The sequence below is a fragment of the Prenolepis imparis genome, unplaced genomic scaffold (genome assembly GCF_030444845.1).
Source record: "Prenolepis imparis isolate NDT839.2.m4 unplaced genomic scaffold, iyPreImpa1.0 SCAF_8, whole genome shotgun sequence".
In the NCBI taxonomy this organism is placed as follows: Eukaryota; Metazoa; Arthropoda; class Insecta; order Hymenoptera; family Formicidae; genus Prenolepis; species Prenolepis imparis.
In genome coordinates, this window is record NW_028141166.1 from 6,091,170 (window position 1) to 6,114,930 (window position 23,761).

General features: G+C 26.8%; 4 protein-coding genes across 10 annotated transcripts; all 4 read right to left on the bottom strand.

Annotated features, from left to right (window-relative positions):
* Positions 1 to 509: 509 nt before the first annotated feature.
* LOC145939606 (mitochondrial pyruvate carrier 2) lies at positions 510 to 4,843 on the bottom strand. 2 transcript variants are annotated; one of them, XM_083044056.1, is made up of 4 exons: positions 4,584 to 4,843; positions 2,909 to 2,949; positions 1,830 to 2,026; positions 510 to 1,430 (listed from the first exon to the last, which is right to left on the bottom strand). In XM_083044056.1, exons 1-4 carry the CDS (start codon positions 4,666 to 4,668, stop codon positions 1,388 to 1,390), a joined length of 366 nt encoding a protein of 121 aa, XP_082900182.1. In that variant the 5' UTR covers positions 4,669 to 4,843; the 3' UTR covers positions 510 to 1,387. The 2 variants fall into 2 exon arrangements, with proteins under 2 accessions (XP_082900182.1, XP_082900183.1); XM_083044057.1 differs by lacking the exon at positions 4,584 to 4,843 and adding an exon at positions 3,821 to 4,555.
* A 3,721-nt stretch (positions 4,844 to 8,564) lies between these two features.
* Positions 8,565 to 19,314, bottom strand: LOC145939412 (uncharacterized). Of its 4 annotated transcripts, none has more exons than XM_083043702.1 (14): positions 19,179 to 19,314; positions 16,005 to 16,266; positions 15,599 to 15,779; positions 14,665 to 14,802; positions 14,267 to 14,578; positions 13,909 to 14,141; positions 13,702 to 13,831; positions 12,102 to 13,190; positions 11,799 to 11,851; positions 11,242 to 11,719; positions 11,045 to 11,112; positions 10,579 to 10,924; positions 10,083 to 10,499; positions 8,565 to 9,954 (listed from the first exon to the last, which is right to left on the bottom strand). In XM_083043702.1, the coding sequence occupies exons 2-14, from the start codon at positions 16,190 to 16,192 to the stop codon at positions 9,433 to 9,435; spliced, it is 4,155 nt and encodes a 1,384-aa protein (XP_082899828.1). In that variant the 5' UTR covers positions 16,193 to 16,266; positions 19,179 to 19,314; the 3' UTR covers positions 8,565 to 9,432. The 4 variants fall into 4 exon arrangements, with proteins under 4 accessions (XP_082899828.1, XP_082899830.1, XP_082899827.1 ...); XM_083043704.1 differs by having other exon boundaries at positions 14,665 to 14,793; positions 19,159 to 19,298; XM_083043701.1 differs by having other exon boundaries at positions 19,159 to 19,298.
* On the bottom strand, positions 19,315 to 22,703 carry LOC145939413 (low molecular weight phosphotyrosine protein phosphatase-like). Of its 3 annotated transcripts, none has more exons than XM_083043707.1 (5): positions 22,564 to 22,703; positions 20,770 to 20,960; positions 20,517 to 20,678; positions 20,192 to 20,269; positions 19,315 to 19,483 (listed from the first exon to the last, which is right to left on the bottom strand). In XM_083043707.1, the coding sequence occupies exons 2-5, from the start codon at positions 20,938 to 20,940 to the stop codon at positions 19,316 to 19,318; spliced, it is 579 nt and encodes a 192-aa protein (XP_082899833.1). In that variant the 5' UTR covers positions 20,941 to 20,960; positions 22,564 to 22,703; the 3' UTR covers position 19,315. The 3 variants fall into 3 exon arrangements, with proteins under 3 accessions (XP_082899833.1, XP_082899832.1, XP_082899834.1); XM_083043706.1 differs by lacking the exon at positions 22,564 to 22,703 and adding an exon at positions 21,917 to 22,361; XM_083043708.1 differs by lacking the exons at positions 19,315 to 19,483; positions 22,564 to 22,703 and adding exons at positions 19,822 to 19,999; positions 21,917 to 22,337.
* On the bottom strand, positions 22,482 to 23,641 carry LOC145939414 (low molecular weight phosphotyrosine protein phosphatase-like). The gene is made up of 4 exons (XM_083043709.1): positions 23,485 to 23,641; positions 23,185 to 23,375; positions 22,786 to 22,947; positions 22,482 to 22,705 (listed from the first exon to the last, which is right to left on the bottom strand). Exons 1-4 carry the CDS (start codon positions 23,519 to 23,521, stop codon positions 22,622 to 22,624), a joined length of 474 nt encoding a protein of 157 aa, XP_082899835.1. The 5' UTR covers positions 23,522 to 23,641; the 3' UTR covers positions 22,482 to 22,621.
* Positions 23,642 to 23,761: the final 120 nt, after the last annotated feature.

Here is a 23,761-nt window from a genome sequence, read left to right on the forward strand (position 1 = left end):
GTAAATGTGTTGATAATTTATGACTTATCTTATGCCAAAATTATCTCTTAATATCGATTATATATATATAGATATATATATAATCGATATTAAGAGATAATTTTATATATATATAAGCAATATATTATGGACAAGAAACATATTTTGATTCGAATATTCAAATCTTATAAAAAAAAATTATAAGGATTGATAACACCAATTTACAAACTTAAAAGTTATTAATTATGCTTGACGAATCCTAATCTTTATTGTATCCATGATACGAAACTGTCGCGGAACTATGATAAAACTCATTAATCAAACAGAATGTCTACCTTGATCGGCCATGTAAAATATCTGTATGCTCAGCGTTCGAAAAGAACATGAACAGATGTTAATGTGCGGATATTAAAGCACGATATCAAGCGCGCCACTTTTTTGCGCCTTAAGAGCAAAGTGTGATAATAAAGAAGGTGTCATGTTGAACTTCGTTGTGCGATTATACTCGCTACACATTTCACAACATGATATTAAAAATAATCCGTAATTTTTATTTCAACTGATCAGAGCGAGGCAGTTACAACAATAATCAGTGAGATATACACATTTGTATATACATTCGTCCATTCTCCTCTAAAACGTCGATATGTCGTGCGGAAGCACCGTGAGCATCGTTACGTCATGAGGTAGAACGCACGTGGTTGCGTGACGTATGTATGTATAATCGATTAGACTAATAATATGTACGATGTAGTTGAATTTGCAATGTTCGTTACTTGTGTGACTTAGTAAGAGTCTCAACCGCGGTTATACTTAATCTAATCGTATAATATTGATTTATTACGTCAACGTTAACGATCAAACACCGTGCGTCATACGTATCACAGTTTGGCACCCAAGAAACATAATCAACATTGAAATTCGTGACGTTTCTTTCGAGACTCATTTTACGCGAGACATCGCGAAAGATATCGCGAAAATACTTAAAAGACGTCCCTCCCAATCATGATTCCAATTAAACGTCAATTATATGTCAGATTGTTACTCCGTCGATCGATTTAAATTTTTATAATTGTCTTTTTCTGTTATTTCAGGCAATATTAATTCGTCCTATTTAGAAATATATGTCTATAGTGCCTGATCGCTGGCAGATCTCTTTTGAAAAACGCAGCTATACATTATATGTATGATTCTAAAAAATTTAAATCAGTTAATGTAACTTGATGATTACCTTTTCTCGTTCGTCATTAAGATATATTGGTCAGATATACTAGATGTCACTGGACTATCAGTTCCGAGCCGGGTGAAATAATAACATGAATATTTCACGAAACACGAAGTAGCGAAGACAATTAAATATATATTCTTATTTTCGTCCCCTAGGAATGTATATCTAATACAGTTATCATCAGTGAGCTGCGTCTGATGGAGTTGCCTTTTCCTGTTGGTACCTGAAACAAATGTTGATTCGATAAACTCTCGGAGTAAGAAACAGTCGACAATTGAGATACATCATGTTCTTTGACATCAAACAATATAAATAATGCAAGAAATCGTGCGCAGAGAAATAAAACGGAGAAACAAAAAAGACTGGCAGACTCGGTTGCTTAACTGATGTTTTGGCAGCGTTAAAACGCACATAAAGATAATGGAAATCTCGTTTCTATGTACGTAAGACTTATTAGAGGATAAAAATAAAATAGGCATATTAAAAAAATGGTGCTCAAAAAACAGTGCTTATATAAAATTCTCGAAACAAAGAAATCTCGAGATGCGAATTTATTTAAACAAAATTTATAGAGATTGAAACGCAAATTTTTAAAGAGAAACAAGTAGGAAAACATATTCACCTCAAGGCTCTCGTTATTTGATATATAGCTGTAAACGCGACGAAGAGATTCACGCTAAAGAGGCTCCAATTTCTCGGGATGATGACCAAGGAATATCTGGTCCAAATCACTCCCGTGATACCCAGAGCACCAGATTGACTGACGGAGATCTTCTCCGCTGGCCTTTGCAGATCACCGAGACCGGCGATTACGAGCCCCTGCAAATTACGAAAGAAGTGATTTAGATATGTAAAATATTTTTTGATCATCATATTTATTTAAGTTTTTTATTTCGCATTTTATTATTATCGCATTTTTTATTTAAAAATAAAATACATTTTGTTAAAAAAAAAAAAAAAAAAAAAAGTAACGGCGAATCTTTAACATTTTATGATTCAATTACATTCGTTTCAAGTTGACTGCTAATTTCTATTCGAGTTATTATTTATTTATATTTTCATAAGTTGTGGCAAGTGACATACATAAATAAAGAATTATTTTCGCTGCAAAGTTGTCGACATTTATAGATATTAATAGCATGATCGAATAAATGTATATGTTCTGCGGTTGATATGTCACGAGTTTTACATTTATATTACTTTTAATTTAACGTGACATTATGTCATTCGCTGTTGAAATAAAATCGATTTCAATGAAATCATCACATATAAACTGCAAGAGAAAACGATATAATATGAACACAGTATTTAAAGTATTTCTGGTACACATCTACATATTTGCCAACATTACATTACGCAATTGCCTTGAAGCAAAATTGGTTTGCATATTAGAGTCGTTATATGCATGCATGACATTATTCAATCATACAGCGATCTGTGTGCAACACTTTTTTAAAAATCGGTCAAAGAAGAGAGTGAATTCTTTTGTAGATTGAAAGAAAAATTTTTAAATATGTAATTGAAAATTAATTAATTATTAGAAAAATCAACAATTTATATTTATATATAACACTGCTCAAATATCTTTGCTGGATATTTTTTATTTTTATTAATTTATTTATTAATAAATTAATTTAATAATTATATATAAGTCACTATAAAATTAATATATTAAACAAAAAATAGAAATGTATTACTAACCCATTTGAAAGCTGGTGCCCAGAAGAAGATGGTCTGTGGACCTAAAAAAAGAGCATGATAATTAACGTATAAATTACACAGAAAAGTATATTGTGACATTCTTATGTGATTTATAGTATATTACAGTCATAACATGTTTTTCTCTCAATTATCTTTGATGCAATTCTTTAAAGATACTCTCGATGTTTCGTAAACGCAGCAATTTTAACTCGAAATAAAAGTTAAAAATACAGAAACACACACAGACATATATACATATACATAATATATATTTTATGTATATATAAATATTATAATATTCGAATAAATAATGCTCTATGATAATCAAGGGAGATAACACACGTGCTTCGATTTGACCTTACTCGCTCCATTTATTCGAGCTTCCGCTCTAATAGCGCAAGTAAATTCGTTTGAGAATAGCTTTAGCAAGTGCACGAAGCTCTGCGCCAACGGCTTTGCTTCCATTCATGTTGTAATTCGGTGAAGGTAGGCCCATTTTGGCGCCAGTCATGTAAATCGAGCGTTGGCGGAAAATAGGACAATAAAATACCAAAATATATATTTCTACGTGAAATTTTGAAATATGAGATAAATTTTTATTATTTTTTTTCTTAATTTTCTTAATCTATCTATATATATAATTTATATTTCTTTTTCATAAATAATATATGCAATATTTCTTTCATCAATTGTTTTCGGTAATATTTAAATTTCATCTGTATGAAAAATAAAATAAAATAAAATAAAATAAAATAAAATAAAATAAAATAAAATAAAATAAAATAAAATAAAATAAAAATTAAATAAAAATAAGAAATAAAATGTTTATTTTATTTGTATATGTATAAATAGAATCGATTGTGACAAATGATGTTTGTGTAGAGATAAATTTGCGTAATTGTAGATACTTACATTGACCTGGTATAATTCGTGAAAACATATGAAATATCTTCGGATTGATAATATATAGCGGAATCGATAGAATTCGCAATGGAAAAAAATGTGACCACGAATGATAAAAAACATAAATCGCGCGATGTGGAATATATTAATACGAAATACACAGAGATATACGCGAGACCTAATTTAAGAATGCGACGACCTTGTAAAACGACAACTGTACGAAACGCGTGTTAAGTCTTACGCAAGCACAACGGTAATAATAAAAAGATGCGGAACAAACTTCATGTCGCTGATCGATACGAGAACGTCATCGAGATAAATCGATTAATCGCGGAGCAATATTTCTGCGTGTATTATTTATCGTGAAAAATATATATAAAAATAAAAAGAATGTAAAAAATAAAACTAATACCTTGCTCCGTCGAAATACAACAATTTAAAAGATATAGATATATAAATGTACAGAGTTAAAGATGAAATATACAGAGTGAACGATTTGAATGTCCAATCTCGAAGAAATATATTTATTAGAAAACACTCAAGTGATTCGCGCGCGCCATATTTTCTTCCTTCATTCTCTCTCTCTCTCTCTCTCTCTCTCTCTCTCTCTCTCTCTCTCTCTCTCTCTCTCTCTCTTTCTCTCTATTTATCTATTTATCAATTTATCAATTTATCTCTCTATCTCTATCTCTGTCTCAACATGTCACGCACACAAACGCATTTACACGTGCTACCTGCTCATTGTCAGATCGATCATTACTCTTTTACTGACCAGCTGGATGTTTCCACAGAGGCTGCAGTTTCTCAGGCACGTACTTGCCGATGGCGTTTATCGAATTCCTGTAGATTATCGACATGGCTTCCTAGTGGCGGCTCGTCCTCGTCGACTCGAATATATATACGTGAGATCGATAAACTTTCCGCGCGGAAAATCGGACAAAAATTGCGGAAAACGCGCCCCGGACAGATAGAGCAAATGACGATGATAGTCCACGCGCTGCGACCGAGAGGCGCAAAGTGTGCCGATTGGTCGTTATGACGCTCGCGCGATCTCTCGCTGTTTCCCCCCCTCCGCGCCCACAAAAATCACTGGAGGTCGCGAGAGGCGCCACCCCTCCCCCCCCCCGGTTATAGATGGAATGTGCGCTTGTATATGTACGCGCCAAAATTTGAAATATTTTGTTGTCTGTAGATTACGAACAATAAAATTCCGCATGTAAAATTACCGAAAAAACTAAAAGTAAGGCGAGAATCATAGACACAAAAATCGAGCTTGCACTTGCAAATATAAATAAAATCGATGAAATTAAAAATGGAATTTTTTTATTAATTATTATTTCTATAAATTAGTTAATTTTTAAGGTTTTTTTACTAAATTTTGAAATGTCTATAATTTGTGGATATATATATTTGAGAAAGAAAAGGAACGAAAAGAACATATTTAAAATTATCGGCCTTGAAAAATTTAAATGAAAAAGCGAATAAGTATTTATATTATCGGAAATGATAAAACTTGCAATTTGTTGGAATATAATTAAAGTGTAGGCCGTTAAGTTAACAGAATGATATGATAAAATGCAGGAAATAAGCTTTTCAATTATCTCAAACAAGATATTAGAGACTAATTTTTATATACAAGGTGTCCTAAAATATCACGAATGCCCATTTAATAAATTAAAATAAATTAAAATCCCGATACTTATAATACAATATGCTAGCTGAATATATATCTTTAATAATTATTTACATTAATAGACACATTAATGCACTTTTTGGTGTGATCTTGATAAATATTATTAAAAATATTGAATTGTTAAATTAATTGAAGATATTGATCAATTTGCTTGTCTTAATCAACGTATAATCTCATATAATTTTTGAGATATTTATATGAATATCTCAAAAATTATATGAAAAAAATCGTCGATTAAAATATAAATATCAAATAATTCTTATTTCTACAATATATATCAAAATTAAAGTTATCGAATGTGTCTCCGTTAATGTACATCATTACTGTATCATTTTGACTTATTTATATTAAACAAATAAAAAATTTAATAAAACAGAGCTGATGTTGATTTGACTTTCGCATTAAAAAAGTTTTACATAAAAACTTATTTTGTTTAGTTTTTCTATGCCGTCTATTGATACAAACTATACCTATATAAAGTCAAAGATGTAAATATTTTAATCACACGTTACAGTAAATACCACTGACATCAGAATCGTTAATGATGTAAAATTAAATTTATCGCAGTCTTATCTCCTATATATATATATATTAAGTCGTACTAGAAACTGTTGAACAAAAAAAAGCAAGATAACTTACTATGAATATATTCCAAAGCAAATTTTTCCCATCTATAATTTACGAAAACGTAAGTAATCTTAGAATAAATATTAAAACTAATATATTTTTTATTTTATTCTTTTGATAATAATTTTGTAGTACATTAATGAAACTGTAAAATGATGACATTAAACACGACATTATTCGAATAATCTTCAATTAGATATATTGTGTTATGTCAAAATGGAATTTTTTTCAATTCTTTTAATTTGATGAAATTTTTAATTTTTTTAAATTATGCATGTTTATCTTTTTATCGATCTTGTCTATATTTGAAAGCGAAGTCGATTTTCGTCCCACTTTTAGTTTAATGTAATTTTAATTGCAAAAATCTCTCACATTAATTTATTTTAAAAATTTTACTTTTAAAAAAAGACAAAATAAAAAAATATTAAGTTTGCGCAGAGTCTAACTGCCGGATAAAAAAAACAATAGATAATACGTCTCGAAATTTCCATGTTCGAGAGACAAAGACATGACAAAACATTTTCATCATAAAAAAAGGTATAAAAACACTTGACATATAAGCGATATTTACCTTGATATAAGTATAGTTGAATTATATTTATATATTAGATGTGTCGCGAAACTAGAGATACTTCAAGGGGATGATCTTGCGGAAGACCTTGCTCTTGCTGACATTGGCCGGGAGTTCCGAATCGGATACTCGGATGTTCGCCAAATCGCCTCTCTCTTACAACAGTTAAATTTTCTATTAATAAAACCAAGGTATTTGTTCCGCATTGATAATAGTGATGCTTGAAGAAGTATGATCATAGTTCTGAAAAATATCTATGAGAAATATGTCTTACATATTATCATGTATGCTGGGAAATAAGAAGGGATTTAGATGTAAGAGACACAAATAAGACGCAAATAAAAAGGGAGATAATTAAAGTTTTGACTATATAAGTATAAATTGCCAGTGACTAGTTTGTATATTATATATCCTATAATAAAATCAAGCGAAAAGAAAACTAAGGTTTGTTATCAGTCTCCACAAAAATCAAATCAATATCAATTTTGCCAAATTCTTTTATATTAAAAATTATTAACTTTTATATTAAATTTTGTATACTATATTTATACAAAATGTATTTTTTTATATTAATAAGCAAACAAAAATTCAGCTAATGTTGTATTGCAAGTATCATAATCTTACTTCAGTATTATATTATTTATTGTTTGTTTATGTAGATATTGCCACCACATGCAATATTGCTCAAACTCCATACATTAAGATTTTTATCTCTATACATAAACTGTATTTATCCTTTTAATAATTAGTCATTCTTTATAGTGATTTAGTATTTATACATATATTATCTTTTTAGATCTAATGTTTTTATGATATCGCTTTACAACAAAGCTAAATACAAGCAACTGGCAATCTGTTCTTATATATCAAAAGTTTAAAATAACTTAAAATATCCTATGTGTATTTAAAAAACACATATATATTAGAACCATTATGTATTACAATTTACATTATTTATTATATTGAGATGTTTTCGTAACAATAATTGAAATATACAATACAAAGTGATTGTAAGTAACGTACAAATAAAATATTTCAAAAAATGAGCATAGGATTAAAATATAAAATCTCTAATTGATCAGTTGTCAAAGATCTAATTGATCAGTTGTCAATTTTTTCTGAGCAACTCGCTTAACTTGTAATATATTATATATATAAATGTACTACATTAATAGTTTTGAATATACGTATAAGTGTTTCTTATCGAAATGTAATTACTTTCTTTGATATATGCGATAGAAACATATAAGATCGTGTAATACTCTATGTGATAACTTAATATAGATAGAAAGATTAGAAAATGCGAGTATATTTTATTTCATAGCATTAATAGAAAGGAAAAAATTGACAAACTGAGATATAAATAAAAAGATTTAAAAATCTATTAAAAATTAATGAATATTAATGACAAAAAATATTTTTTTACATAATTATGAGATACAACTATGAGTCTGATAAAACTTTTCCAATTCTTATGTTACAAATATTTATGTTAAAATAAATACAATCTAATACAATTAGATAGGAAAAGTTTCAATATAATTTTATAAGGATAGCACTATAATTGCATCATAGATGTATATCTTTAAAGGTCTTAATTATTTCTATATAAGGCACATGAATTACATATAATAAAGGTTTATATTTATTATATGTATAAAATTTATGATTATATTATATATATATATGTATATATATATAATATATATATATATATATATATATATATATAATAATAATAATAAAATTATATAAATATAATAGAATATTATAATTAATATATTAATTTATTAATTAATATATATATTATAATATATAAAAATTATAATTATAATATTGTGTATAATTTTATTATTAATGGCATTAAATATATATACATATGTGTATATATATGTAATGCCATTAATTGTCATATACACACCTCAATTATTTGACTGAACAGATCAGTGAAATTCATGAGCTGTCACATTTATCAGTCTTGTATTCATTAAATTCTTAATGTATCACTAGTACAAAAAGCTATACTCAAAATCCGTAATATAAAAGACACTATTGTCTTATAATTGCATTATCCATTCCAAAGAACTCTCTAAAATACTTTCAAAAATGATATAGCATTTATCAAAAATCAGCAAAAGTATGTATATTTGGCAGCTTATATTTGTCAATGATAGTATATTTATCAAAGGATTTTATCAATGGCACAAATACTTGAATCAAACTATTCTATTGTAATATATTGTAGCACTTATTAGACATAGAGAGCAAGAAAAAGCTATGTTGTAAAAAAAGCACGTTTAAATTCATTAATGAGCTTTACTACATAAATAGTAAATTGTTACTAATTTACTGATAAATGCAAGTAGCATGATGTTAGTATGAAATATAAATATGCATACATTTCATTAATGTAAACTTGAGCATATATAATAAGTAGTAAAATACAGTATTACGACACATATACATTTCGTTATTATAAATATTCTAGATACACATATTAATTTGTGTATCTTATTGGAATCTATATTGCATTATAGGTATATTAAATTAGTTTTTTTTTTTTTTTTAAATTTTTTGTAACGATATAATATCATCACATTTTAGATTGCAATAACGAATACAAATGCATCGAAAACTGTATTTTTTTTTGTTCATATTTACATCCTGCTGTTACTATTATCACATATAATTGCACAATTGCAATATTGCGTTTTAATTAATTCAACATCTCTATATCTCTGAAGTATTGTAATCAATGAGTTTAAATGTATTGATAGATCCATACATGTCAACTGTGACAAATTTAGTAAAATCTGTAGAAATGTGTAGCTTTGTATTCGGATTTGGTGGCAATTCGATAACTGCCAATAATTCTGGTAATTGAGGATCTCTACCTGTCTTGTTTGTCCAATATTTACTCACGGTATTGACAGTGTCATCTGCATCTGATGCGTCATTGATTTGTAAACTGGATACATTGGCTAAGCTTTGGCTGTTAGGTATTCGTATGTCCCTGCTAAATGCATTTTGTCCGAATGAAGGAGTACTCGTACTTTGTTTAATGCCCATTCGACTTCTTTTTATATTCTTCTCATTCTTCGCTAAAGCAATGTTCCACCAAGCTAATTCATTATTTGTTACCGAGAGTAAAATTGGAACACCTATGGAAGCCGGAGCCCAAAACAATTGTGTAATGGGATCTTTATGGAAAGATAGTTGACCGATCTCTCTTTGCTTTTGTATGTCGAAAATCTAAAAAGAAAACGAAAGGATTAAATATTAATAAATTCAAAATTATATAAATTAAATATTAATAAATATTAATAATGTTATATTCGAGCATATAATGCACGAGCTAACAATAAGTGAAATAGACTTACAAAAATTTGTCCTTTTTCAATTCCAATAGCGATATACTGCTCATTTTGCGAAATATCACAGCAAGTTGCCTTCGATGCAAACGTATAATTGAAATAAGGCTCTTCATTAATTTGCATGCAATTTGGTAATACTTTTCTATTTTCGTTCAAATAGTATAAAACTAACTGACGTGCTTCATTTAAAACCGCTAAGTAAGATTTGTTGCGGCTTAAACAACTAAATGTGACATATGAAGGCGGATCGAACGAGACTTGATTTATTAATTGCCAAGATATCTCGTTGCATAAATTACGAAGGTAAATCGTTCTTATGTCTTTCTGTGTTATTATTGCCACATAATCATTATCCAATTTATGAATATCGATTACGTGTACAGTAATGTCGGTTTCATATATCTGTTTAGAATGTTGCCACATCTATTGAGGAATAAAAATATTTAAATAATTCGAATATTTTTGGTGTTTAATAATTGAATTAGAAATTTATAATACGTACCATTAAATTGCCACTGCATTCGCACACTATTACATTAGAATTGCAGATATTTATAATCTTCAGAAATATATTTGGTACTTCCAGCATATATGATACTTCCAGCTTCAAAATAAGATTGGATGTCCTGGTTGTTATGTCATATAACATAAGATTGTTTTTTTCAGTAACATATACAATTTCCTTTCCATCAGGGGAAAGTTGTAAGCTTAATATTTTTTCTTTTGATTCAAGTTCTATTGTTTCTTCCTCATGCGAGACTATTATTTTTTTCAGCTGGTTCCCTTTGACTATACTGTATTGGTCTCTTTCGTCGTAAGGCTTAATTATTGCATCAAATAAACATTCCCTAGTTTAACAAAAGAAACGATGCTATAAGATTTAATTAAATTAAAAAATTAAATATAGATATATGTATATGTAAAAGAAAGAGAGAAAAGACTATAAAAACAATGCACAAATGTATTACCTTAACACTTTATTCGATTGTGTTGGAAATTTCCACTTGTAAAATGATCTTTTTCCGTTTCCGCATATCTGGAAGAAAAGAAGAAATTATTAAACGTTTCGAATTATCTTAAATTCAGTTAAATTAATTAGTAAAAGAAAATTATAATTAAATTAGTATTATAATTAATTAGTAAAATTAAATAGAATAGTACGTACAATATGACAACCTTCTTCTTCCAAGCAATAAGTATCTAAAGATGTAACGCGACATTTGTAAATAGCGATAATTGGCTCTCCCACAGAAGTTTGCCATACATTTATAAAACCCGCAGAGTCAGCCACAATCATATATTCACCGTCGTAAGTTATAGTTGCACAAACATAAGTTACAGGACTATTATTTTTGATGAACATATTTCTTTGTTTGTCGTATTTGTACACAGTATCTCCGTACCACACTTTTACATATATAGCTTGCTTTTCAGTAACGATCATTAACGAACCATCTTTCCTTGGTATGTGATGAAAGAAGATGACTTTCTTGTCGTTCTTTAACTGTACATTATAACAGGCACGATACTGATAATCAGTGTAATTCTCATTACAAGAGTATATAGAAAATGTCATCTTTGATTCATCTATTACATGTAATAACAAAGCTTCATCCATAAACGCTATTTTTGTTATGTTATCCCTATAACAAATGCATGCCATATATTAGTTATACTAATACACATAAACACATCATCGTTTACATATACATTCGTACTTACAACATGGAATCTTTTTCTATAGTACACACAAGTTCCCCCTTTTGATTCCACATCTAAAAAAACACACATAAAATGTCAAACAGAGAAACTGAATAATATATTTTATACATATTATATTACAATTTTTCTAAAAAAAAAATATTAATATAATAATATATTAGTTACTTTTATATCTTATTGTAATAAATATTACACAAGATATAAAAGTAACTAATAATAATTAATAAAAAATATATTATTTCATAAAAGAATCGTATGTAAAAGATTGAAATATTTATTCACAATATTATAAATAACAAATACCTGAATGGTTTTGTTACTGCACCCAGCAATATACTGGTCGTTGTATCCGAATGCCATATCTAATACAATTTCGTTTCTAATCGAGAATTCTACTACACTGTCGTCTAAATTATTGTTCGTAAACATGTTAGACCAGGAACTTTGTTTCTGTCGTGGGCTTTCCATATGCATATGACTGTGACCATTGGTTTCAAGCGCATCGCTCAAATGAAGAGCAAATAGCTTTATTATACCAGCACTGCACAATGATAAGAAGCAATCACCATTCGTGGATACAATAAGCTTTTTAATTGAATGTTTTTCATCATGGCCATTAAAGACTTTTTGCTGCATGCTTTCGCAGTTCCATAACATTATTTTGCCCAATGTGTTTCCAATCAAAAATAAATTAGAATCATCTGTGAAAGCTGACGTGCAGATGTCCGTTGATATTTCGTGAATTAAAGATATATCCACGTGTTCGAGAGTTTTATTATGAGATAAGTACAAGTACTTTGTTTGTTTCATAGCTAGTTGTTTGGCAGTTTGCGTAACGTAGTTTTGAGATGAATGATTCATTGCGATTTGAATTATATCTAAGCATTTCTTGCGTTTTTGTTCTACTATAATGCTTGCTTGCTCTTGAAGAAATCTTTCGATATCTGAGAAGTATGCCTCGTATTCGTTATTATAAAAGTGTGTAATATATCTTCTGTATTTTTTCAAATCTAGCAGTAGATCTCTTAAACCCGAATGCATTATCTTAGCTTGAATGAAATTGAAGTCCAAATAAAGTTTCGGAAATTCCTCAAATAACAGTGCTTCTTCCAAATGGTGGCCAATATAGGAATAAATATAATTATCATCAGGCAGTTTTGAAAAATCGTTATTGCAATGTTCGCGATATTTTTCAATAAGAGACTTATGCATCTCTGTCAATTCGTCTTTTGTTAGTTTCCTCTTTAGATGACATAGCAGTAAGTCATGCACGCCATAAATATAACTTTTCAAGTCCTTATTCCATTTTTTGGCTGCAAGTGATTTATGGCACAAGTCGAGCATCAGTTCTTCAGCATGACATATACCTTCTTCCCAGAGAATTGCTAGAGTCTAAAAAAATTAAGTTATTAGATTATAAGAGGGAAAGAAAAAAAGAGAATTTGAAATTATTATCTTGATATTGAATTATTACCTTTATATCAATATATATTATTAATTGTAGAGAAATGCGTTAAAATAAAGTTACATAATTTTAAAGGAGACATAAAATAGATCAAGCAAAATCTTTTTAAGTGAAGATGTTTTGGAAATGCGATAATCTTTGGTTTTTTTAAATTAATAACCTATGTTGTTTTTATACCAGGATTGCAGTACATATTTTTCTATGTTTGCGTTCAGAAACAATATATATCACAAATCTGCTATTAAAAAAGCATATTTCCATTTTAAAAAATCAAGAGTTATCTTCAAATCTCCAAAACACATTTACTTAAAGATTTTATTTCATATCTCTATTTTATATCCTTATTAAAATCATGCAATTTTAATTTAATCCATATTTCTCTACTGATAACATTGATGTATGTAGTAAATTAATAATAAATTTTATAATTTACTATACCTTTGGAGTTATATTGACATCTTCATTAAAAATAGCTAGACTCTTATAATATTCTTTCAAATTTGGTTTTAATTGCTGTATACACATATCAAAAATAGTTTCTTGTTTTTTAAAAAATTCTCTTATTACTCTGTAACATAATATAACAATATTATTTTATTGATTAATATATTATTTAATTAATAGATTATATAATAATATTCTTACTTATTTTTTGCATCCTTTTTTCTCAAGGATTGTAGATAATATCTCCATCTATTAGGTTCTATTCTCATATCGCATTTAAATTCTTCAAATTGCGCAGCAAACATGGCAATGAGTAATGGCATACCCTTACATTCTTCATGAATTCTTTTTGCTTCTATAGGCAGTTCATTCACATCCATTTCGAGCACTTTAGCGAACAAACCTAATGTCTCTGTTTCGGTGAATCCACTCATCTGAAAGTATTGCATATTTTATTGTGAGATCAATTATATACTTTAATACATCTATAATTATATACTTTATAATACATCTATTTAATCAAAAAAATAATAAGAAATATTCTAGATGGTATTATTACCTCTATTTTCTTAAATATTTTTCCTTGTAGAATATTGATGTCGGTAGTGAGAACTAGAGTTTTACATTTAAAGTCAAAAGCTTTAATAATATTTTTGTCAGACACATCGTCTAAAATTAGCAAAGCATTGCGATTATCTTGTTGGTCAAAATAATGTTTAAAAAATCGGATCAGGGAATCTTTTTCCAGCGAAGAGAACAAATCCACTTCGATTTGAAAGTTCATTATGTTATGATAAAGCATATTTAACTGAATTAGTATTTCTTCATCAGTTGAACGATCACATGCGAATTTAATCCAGTAAATTTGATTCTAAAATAAAAACGAAAAGATAATTATTTTTATGCAAAATTTAATATAAATGTTATAAGCTCAATAATTGATAGAAAAGATCATACAGAAAAGAACTTTTTCATTAATCTTGCATCCGTAAGAGTATTGGCAGTTAAACATGATTTTCCAAATCCCTTCATACCATGTAACACAACGTATTCTGCGCGCTTTAATTGTTTTAAAGCTGCCTTCAACTGTGTAACCTGTCAATATATACAATGTATTTATAAAAATATTGTATAATAGTGGACTTTTATCTTATAAATTAGAAAATATATCATATTGTTATAATAAGCATATCGTTGTTAAATCAACAAATACACACACACACACATATACATACTTTTATTATATGGCTTTATTATATATTCTTATTGTATGACTAATTATATATACTTTTCTAATATGAGTTTATATATATATATATATATATATATATACATATACATATATTTGTTATATGATTTATATGTACTTTTACTACATGATGTATTTTATATATTTTTAAGACTTGTTATATATACTTTTATTATATAATTTATTATATATTTTTATTATATGACATATATATAAGTAGTGAAATTGAGTAATTTTTTACAACTTACACAATTTCCATATGTATGCATGGAAAGAAACAATGAAATCAGATAATAATGAAATAGTTTATCATAACAAATTACATTTATAACGCAGGATTAAATATATATTACATCTTTGACATTATTAAAAGAAAAAAAGCTAATTCTTTAAATTATATTTTCATATTTATAAAAAATTTTCATCATAAAAATTTTATGATACAAATGTTTCTTTGTTTAATTATATATAGTTACATATATCGATGAATAATATGCATTATAGATAAATAAAATGTCAAGTAGTAATCGATATCTCAAAGGTGATACTTTTATCTTATCACTAGTACAACTACAATCAAGATATAATGAGAATGACTCACATACTCTAATATCATATAGATATTATAACTGGTAGTTATACCTTTTCTTCTCTAGTAACCGTCAACGGGGAAAAGGATGGCATGTTAAAAGATCCAGTGTAATAATCTATCTCTTCATTGTTTTCTATCTCATTATATAACAAGTTATCTATTTGGTCGCTAAGCCAGAAGTAATGACGTTTTAGGGATTGATGAAAAACATCAAAAGCACGTGAACCACATCTTAAAAATGTTAATACAAATACACATGATTACATTGAACTCTTAATGTCTATCATTGTTAAATAAAAATGCAAATTATGAACGTAATTTGGGTAATATGATTATTATTATTTATTAGTAAAAATAGGATAAAAATTTAAATGCTACATTAAAATAAAAACATACATGTAAGATTGTATAAAACATGTGCAAATACAAAACAAGAAAATATACCAATAAACATACCTTGGAAGTATATTTAACAATTTTTCTGCTCTTTCTTCATTATTAGCTCCAGTATAAATAATCTGAATATCCTCTCTTTTTAAAATGTCCATGGATGCTAAACGTTGTATAATGTCGTTATCAATATTTAGATCATCGATTATATTTTTCCTTAACTGATGAAGAATTTTCTGATGTGAATGTTCCATCTTTACAATTAAAGTTTATGATCCAAATTATGATGCAACAGCTTGTAGTTATCTTGTTGGGTCTTAATGTATATCTAAAATAAATAATAATAAGTCACTTAATTGATCGCTAATTTCAATTATACATAGTTCAATTGTAAATAAATAATTATCTATTCTTCATAGTTTTCACAAGATGAAAAAATCTAGCATTTAAAAATAAATGTAACTTGTAATCTTAATAATATAACTTTTAATTTGATAGTAATAATTGTAAAAATAACATAATAAAATATATTATTTATTTTGATCAAATATAAATATACATACATTATATTTGAAGTATCACATAAAACAGTGTAACTAATTATTGAAAATATCAACATATCATCTTTAATGTCTATTTGATCAATATAGAAACTGTTCCAGAATCTCATTATCTTTATCATCATTTTTTATATTTACATTTAGCTCTTCATATAATACATATAATCTTTTCATCTTCCTTATAAATAAATAAATATATATATATATATATATATATAGAAAAAACTGTTTTAATCATATATATATTAGAAAATAAATTTAATTATATTTTAATCATAAATAATGACAAAGGATAATGAATAAAAAGATTAATTTTTTATCTAAAAAAATCTAATGTAAATTATACATTATGTAATCTTATGTTTTTTTAGTTGCTAAATATGATGATATTTTATTTAAAATATGGAAAAATTGTCACAAAAATTGTATCAAAAAAGTCTTTTTTTAAATAGTATTATGGTTAAAATAAGAATTTCGTCTAAATTATTATTATAATTATATATCAAATATGTTCATATATGTTTTTTTTTTCTTGTATAATATAACCTCTGTCTATATATACAGAAAAAATGAGAATAATTGAAAAATAATTAGAATAATTTTTGCATTGTTTCTTTTTTTTAAGTGAAATTTGAAGACGTGAGAAAAAATTACTTACAACTTACATAATCATACATAAAAGAAGTATTTAATTTTGAGATCTCTTTTCACCAAAAATCCTTTCTTTTTTTTATTACATTTCTTTTCTATTCATGTTTTACGATTGCATCAGTGTTAAAAAAAAAAAGTTTTGTAGCTATACACTGATAACTGCGATTATCCTAAAAATAACCCGAAATATCACGCATATAAAATCGATAAAATTTAACAACTGTTATATAATCTATAGGTGTTATATATTATGAAGATATAGAACACGAGTTTTGAAACCGAATAATAAAAAAGAAACTTTCTTTATATAATATATGTATATCTATTATCTATTTGCCTATCATATTTTTACGATAAATATATTTGTCTTTCCTTCTCCCCCTCCCTCCCCCCAACACAGGATGATTCATAAATGCACAGGCGGCTAATGTAAACATCAAACAAGTAAAACATGTTATCAGAAGCTAATACATATACTATTTTTGAATTATCAAAGATTAAAGAGATTATTCCAAATGTCCACTTTGTGTCTCACAATGCTTTGAGTCTTATTTCCTGTAAAATATCAGGCGTTTATTCGAATTCCTATCGCATCTTAATTCTTTCGCAGATCGTGAACAAATTATTAATGCATCGCATATACATTAATAGATAATCTTAACAATAGAAATATATAATAAATTTAAATCAGAAATTGTAGGTTATGAGTTTGCCTAACCCTATATTCATTTGGGAAGAAATTCTTGAAAAATGATTGAAACAAGAGAGTAAAAAAATTGAGCATTTTCTCTTTAGTTTTCCACAATTTAAAAACTATGCACGATTTATGTTCAAATAACATTGTTTACTTATTTTTTGTATTGCCATGCATCTCACTTTTATGAATCACTTTGTATATACATACACAGAACGAACAATAGAAACTATGAAAAATAGAGATTCCTCATTCAAAATGCAAATCGAAAATGCATAGAATGAAAATTTTTTTACACAAGACTTTATTTTCGAGAAAATTGACTTAAGTTCGAACACGTATACTTGATTTAAAGAGAGTCAGACTTTGCTATAATTAATTTTATTCATATTTACAATGTTATAATTTGGAGCAAAAGTAATGTATCAAGTTTCAATATTTATTTCACTTTCTCAAAAGTTATTGCTGAAAATGTTTTTTGTTTTTTGTCGCTCACAAAGTATTACTCGGTGAATTGAGTTTTTCAATTGTTTGTTTTTTATTCTTCGTCTTTATGGCTAAACGGATTTGCAAAATATTTACGTTAATTGATGAAGACTCTCTACGGGCCACTTCAACTAACTCTGATTAACTTTAATCGACGATTAAACTATATCTTTGTCTCTTTTCAGATACGTTGTTAAAAAGAGACAAAGATATAGTGATATCATCGATTAAAGTTAATCAGAGTTGGTTGAAGTGGCCCTATGAACCCTGGAATTATTTTGAGATTAAAATTCCTTCAGAGCCTCATAAGAGGCAAACGACAAAAATTTTGACCCAAACAAAGGATTCATAAAAAGAACAAATCTGTTCCCAAAGGATAGTAACAAATTTACAATTGTTTGTTTACAAATACGAAAAGAAAGTTTTGTATATATTGAAATATTCGATTTTCATTAACACACATATTCGATCTTCAAAAAATCAATTTTCTCAAAAATAAAATATTGTATAAAAAATTTTTTTGTACTTGTATTTATATATAGAATCATCTTCGTTATATTTGTGTACCACGATTCGTCCTGTATATAAATATATATTTTTTTTATTTTTAAATATTCTGAAAATTGGAACATGTATTCTTTTCTCTCGCATCTTTTTTCTCTTCATCTTCATACATCTTATAGAATCGCCATTTTGCCCTATGGAGAAGAATATTCCGTTTCTTCTTTATTTAGAGGAAAAATCTACCGTTCTTTTTTTTCCCCCCCTAACTTTTTTTTCTTCGAATAAATGTTATTGCTCTCCTCACATCTTGCGAAAAGTTGTTTACCTCGCGTATTAATCACTCACAATCAGATGTAAGGTTGGCTTTCGAGGGACGTGCACGAGGCAGTTTCTTTCTTTGTTCGAATATTCATATAATCTTCTGTCCCTAATAACGACGCAGTATACCGCAACAAGGTTGACGATGGTTGACAGACCACTGACTAAGGACTAAGGTACAGCTGCAGGCTGCAGGCTGCAGTACAGCTTTGCGAGGACAAATCTTCCCGATTCCCGACACGCAACTTTCGTGCGCATGCGTGAGTCATTATGGTCATTGGACACTCAATTGACTTCGCTAATAAGATGCTACGTAGATCGTTTTTGAGGGCCTATAGAAATTATAATAATTATCAATACTTCATTTTAGGTCTTATGATTTATATTAATAACAATATAACATCTATTGAATAATAATTATTAAATATATACATGTATAAATTCCTGGGAAAAATCGTAAAGAAAGAATAATTAAAATAATTTGAATCTTTTTTTGCATTATTTAAAAAAAATGAATAAATAAAATTTAAATAAGAAAAATTACTTATATATAATTATATATTATATATTATATATAAGTAATTATATAATTATATATAATATGGATAGGAAGATTAAATGTAATTAAATTTTTAATTTTTTTGTATTTATAAATTTTTTAATTATGTTTTATAATAGAAGAGATTTTTAATCTTAAAAATATGGTGTAACATATACAAAAAATCTGCTCAGAAATACAAATTGTATGAATCTCGTTTTTTGTTTTCATTTCTCTCTGAAATATTTTTAACATTTCCATTATTTCCAAAATTAGAATTTCTGATACTTTATTTTTTGTACATATTATTCTGTAAATAAAACATGTTTTAATTAATTGTAATATATATCAGTATTATTCGCAAGAAAATATAGAGATTTTAAAATAAATTACTAAATTTATTCTTAGCAAAGCTAATAAGAGTATGCACTCTTAAAAAAGATTAATTATCTTTTTTTTTAAATTATTCTGTAAATAATACTAAAAAGATAAAATAAAATACCATGTTAAGTTCCAAAAAGAAGCGCACGCTCCTTGAAGCTTGCTGAAACGCTTTCTCAAATCCATCGCTACCAACATCCTATCGATAGAAAAGATTCTATGTTTAATTTTATATTAAATTATGTTTAATTTTTATTTAATTTTATATGTATAATTTTTATTTAATTTTTATTTAATTTTATATATATAATTTTTATTTAATTTTATATATATAATTTTTATTTAATTTTATATATTTTAGAAAAATATAATAGAGAATGACCCGTTGGAACATAGAAAACTTCTATTTTTTACATGAGATTAATCTTGCGCAAAAAAATACGTACAAATAAGGGATCTCTTATGACAACTATTCCAACTGGATCATATTTTCCGAGTAATTCAATCGTCGCTCGGTTATCTTTGGGTCTCATTTCATACAGCTTTTGAATAATATATTCATCCATTCCAAATATCCAATCGAAATTATAAAAATCATTTGTTGTGATCTAAAAAAATAAGTTGACCGAGGAAATAAATAAGAATAAGAATCTCCTAAAAAGATGATAAAAATATGGAAAAGAAAAAAAATCAACTCACTTGTTTCGCAACGTGAGAATAATTTGTAATTCCCTCTTTTCGTAGAGTAGACATTGCTCTAGGTTCCGGAGCATTACCTAAGTGATATTTCAAAATAGCAGCACTTTCGACTTCCCAAAAATCAGACAGACCCATTTTTTGTACTTGATCTTGAAACACTGCCTCTGCCATAGGAGAGCGACAACTATTTCCTATATGAAGATGTCATATTATTTAATTAAATTAGAATAATTTAAAAATATTATCGTTTTCTGAAAAATATTCTTTTTACAAAACAAAGTTATTTTCAAATATTTGTATATTTAATAGATAGCAGTTTATTCAAACACATTTCTTTCTCGTATTTTTCATGAATTTTGTGTAAAAAATATTCATTGTGCATATATAAATATAATTAATTTACAAAATCAGAGATATAAAAAGAGCTAATAAGAGCCAGACACAGATATTTATATGAAAATAAAAAGGAATTTAAAAACAATTTTATTGCATCTTAATATCTGCATCTAGCTTTTATTAGCATTTTTCATGTCTGATTGATATTTATACATCTCAGAATTTTTTCAATTAATTATTATAATTAATTTAAATATTATGTGTGAATAAATTCGTTTAAATATAAATAAAAAATTTGGTATTATTCTTGATATAAAAATATATGCTATAAATATTATGCAATAAAAAAATATTTTATTAAAATATACTTAATAAAAATATATTTAGTTTTACGTACTAGATTGCACAGTATGCAAAATTTAAAAAAAATTATATTTCTCGTATTATTATATTTTTAATTTTACATAAGTTGCATGAAAAAAATTTAATAGAAAATATTTAAAAAAAATTAATACATTAGGTTAAATACAGATATTTTATTTTGGTGAGTAACGTACATATTTGTTTAATTATGTAATATTTCAAAATAGAAATTGAAAGAAATTTATAACCTCAATTGAAATTTTGTTGTAAATATTACTATAGAAAGATTATTATTTCATTGTATATATTATATAAAAGTAATTAATTCAATCATATATTTATTTCTATTGCAAGGAAAAAAGTTGATATTTAATTTTCACTCTTCATTGGAAAACAATGGAAAACAATTCAAAAAATTACATAATTAACAATCAATAAATTAAAGTACCTAAACAAACCATAAGAACTTTCTTCTTTTGTGACATTTCTTGATTTCTTTTACCAAGTTATGTTATTATTGGCTGCATTCAGCAGTACAACTGCTGAGTTGTCTACCAACACTCTATGTTGATTTATTGATTTTAAATGTAAGTCTAATCACACTCGATTGCTATTAATTGTAAACGTTTGATCTGAACACGGCCATTGGCTATAAATTACTGGGAAGAATTTATATGCTATTCAATTTTCTTGAGATGCAGCTTCAGCTCTTAGATGACAATACAATATACATTACTGTAATATTTTCAGCAGAATAGATACTTATAAGCATAATTACTTGTAAATAAAAAGTGTCAAAATCAGTTTACAAATTCTAATCTATATATAAAACTTTATTCTTTCATTAACTTTAAATTCTATTTTTTCAATTTTTTTCAATTTGTGATTAAAATGTAATTCTTCAAAAATGATTTTTAAATTTTACATACATAAAGAATATTTATAGAATTTCTATTCAATGCATTTTTTTATTTAATATTTAATTGTAAAATAAATATTTTTATAATTTCAGAATTAAATAAAGAAACTATTTCAATGTTTTAAATAGCAGGCACAAATTACGAAGAATTGCAAAATAAAATTGTATTATTTTACCTTTAAAACATATTTCTTTCAAATTGTTTCTAAATTGATATTTAGATTATTCTTTGTATTAATTTGCATATTTGTTCAAAAATACTGTTACACTTCTCAGGCATTGCTCATAAGCTTTCTGAAATCCTGTGTTACCAGCATCCTGTAAGAAAATCATAAAAACAATTAATTTAACATTTTCATTTTTATATCTGATTCTATGAATGTTGAAAGATGACATACATAATACGGGTCTCGTATTATGACTTCTCCACTTGGATCATAACTTCCTAGGAGCTCCACTTTTGCCCGGCATTCCTTTGGCTTTAGACTATTTAAATCATGAATGTTATCATTATCCATTCCAAATATCCAATCAAATTTATTAAAGTCGTCTTGTGTAATCTGTATAAATAAAGATGTTTGTAGTAATATGTTGTACAATTTGTAGCAATCTAACTAAAATTCTAAACAATTATTAACTAATTTGTTTGATTTTAGTCATTATATTCATATATTTATTCTTTTTTTATAAAAAAAATTTGCAAAATTGTTCACATAAAAAGACCAAGGCTTAATATCAATTACGATAAAAGTTGTACATTATAATTGAATTACATTTAATTTCAGTTACAGTCTTACTTGGCGTGCTCTGTGAGAATAATGAGTGATTCCATTTTCCTTTAGCGTATCTGAAGCTCTATAATCTGGCACTTTACCTGTATGATATTCTATAATAGCAGCGCTTTCAACTTCCCATTGATTCTTCAAACCTCTCTTCCTCATTTCACTTTCAAATACAGCTTCTGCTATTGGTGAGCGACAAATATTGCCTACAACAATTAAAATATAATTATAGAACAAGTATAATTAATCAATAAAAATCATAACAAATTTTTTAGAAATCTTTTTCTTCCCATATTATATACATAATATTTTTACCTAAACAAATCATAAGTACTCCTTTTTTCTGCGACATTTTGATATAAAATACAATTTATTTCTGTATAATTAACAATTATTTAAAGAATATTTTACACTTCACGAAGACCTACAAAAAAGTTCAATTCTTCTTTTTATGGGCAAAGGGCAGACTGCTTATTTGGTTCTGCTCATGCTGCCAGATATCCTACAAAAAGGTACACAAAAAAAAAGCCAATCAGAGATCCGAGAGTCCACGTTGCTGATTGGCCTAATTAAACACTAGGACTCTTTGATT

What these genes read in the sequence shown, in the direction of transcription:
- LOC145939413 (XM_083043706.1), bottom strand. Translation starts at nt 21,953, where the DNA reads ATGTCACAAAAGAAGAAAGTTCTTATGGTTTGTTTAG. An exon ending in AGTTCTTATGGTTTGTTTAG is followed by an intron (nt 20,961 to 21,916) that starts GTACTTTAATTT and finishes ATCTTCATATAG; the next exon opens with GAAATAGTTGTCGCTCTCCT. An exon ending in ATTCTCACGTTGCGAAACAA is followed by an intron (nt 20,679 to 20,769) that starts GTGAGTTGATTT and finishes TTATTTTTTTAG; the next exon opens with ATCACAACAAATGATTTTTA.
- LOC145939606 (XM_083044056.1), bottom strand. Translation starts at nt 4,668, where the DNA reads ATGTCGATAATCTACAGGAATTCGATAAACGCCATCGGCAAGTACGTG. An exon ending in TCTGTGGAAACATCCAGCTG is followed by an intron (nt 2,950 to 4,583) that starts GTCAGTAAAAGA and finishes CTCTTTTTTTAG; the next exon opens with GTCCACAGACCATCTTCTTC. An exon ending in CAAATAACGAGAGCCTTGAG is followed by an intron (nt 1,431 to 1,829) that starts GTGAATATGTTT and finishes CATTTGTTTCAG; the next exon opens with GTACCAACAGGAAAAGGCAA.
- LOC145939414 (XM_083043709.1), bottom strand. Translation starts at nt 23,521, where the DNA reads ATGTCGCAGAAAAAAGGAGTACTTATGATTTGTTTAG. An exon ending in ATTCTCACAGAGCACGCCAA is followed by an intron (nt 22,948 to 23,184) that starts GTAAGACTGTAA and finishes TTATTTATACAG; the next exon opens with ATTACACAAGACGACTTTAA. An exon ending in TAATACGAGACCCGTATTAT is followed by an intron (nt 22,706 to 22,785) that starts GTATGTCATCTT and finishes ATTTTCTTACAG; the next exon opens with GATGCTGGTAACACAGGATT.
- LOC145939412 (XM_083043702.1), bottom strand. Translation starts at nt 16,192, where the DNA reads ATGGAACATTCACATCAGAAAATTCTTCATCAGTTAAGGAAAAATATA. An exon ending in AAATATTTAAGAAAATAGAG is followed by an intron (nt 14,142 to 14,266) that starts GTAATAATACCA and finishes CAATACTTTCAG; the next exon opens with ATGAGTGGATTCACCGAAAC. An exon ending in TTGAAAAAGGACAAATTTTT is followed by an intron (nt 9,955 to 10,082) that starts GTAAGTCTATTT and finishes TTTTCTTTTTAG; the next exon opens with ATTTTCGACATACAAAAGCA.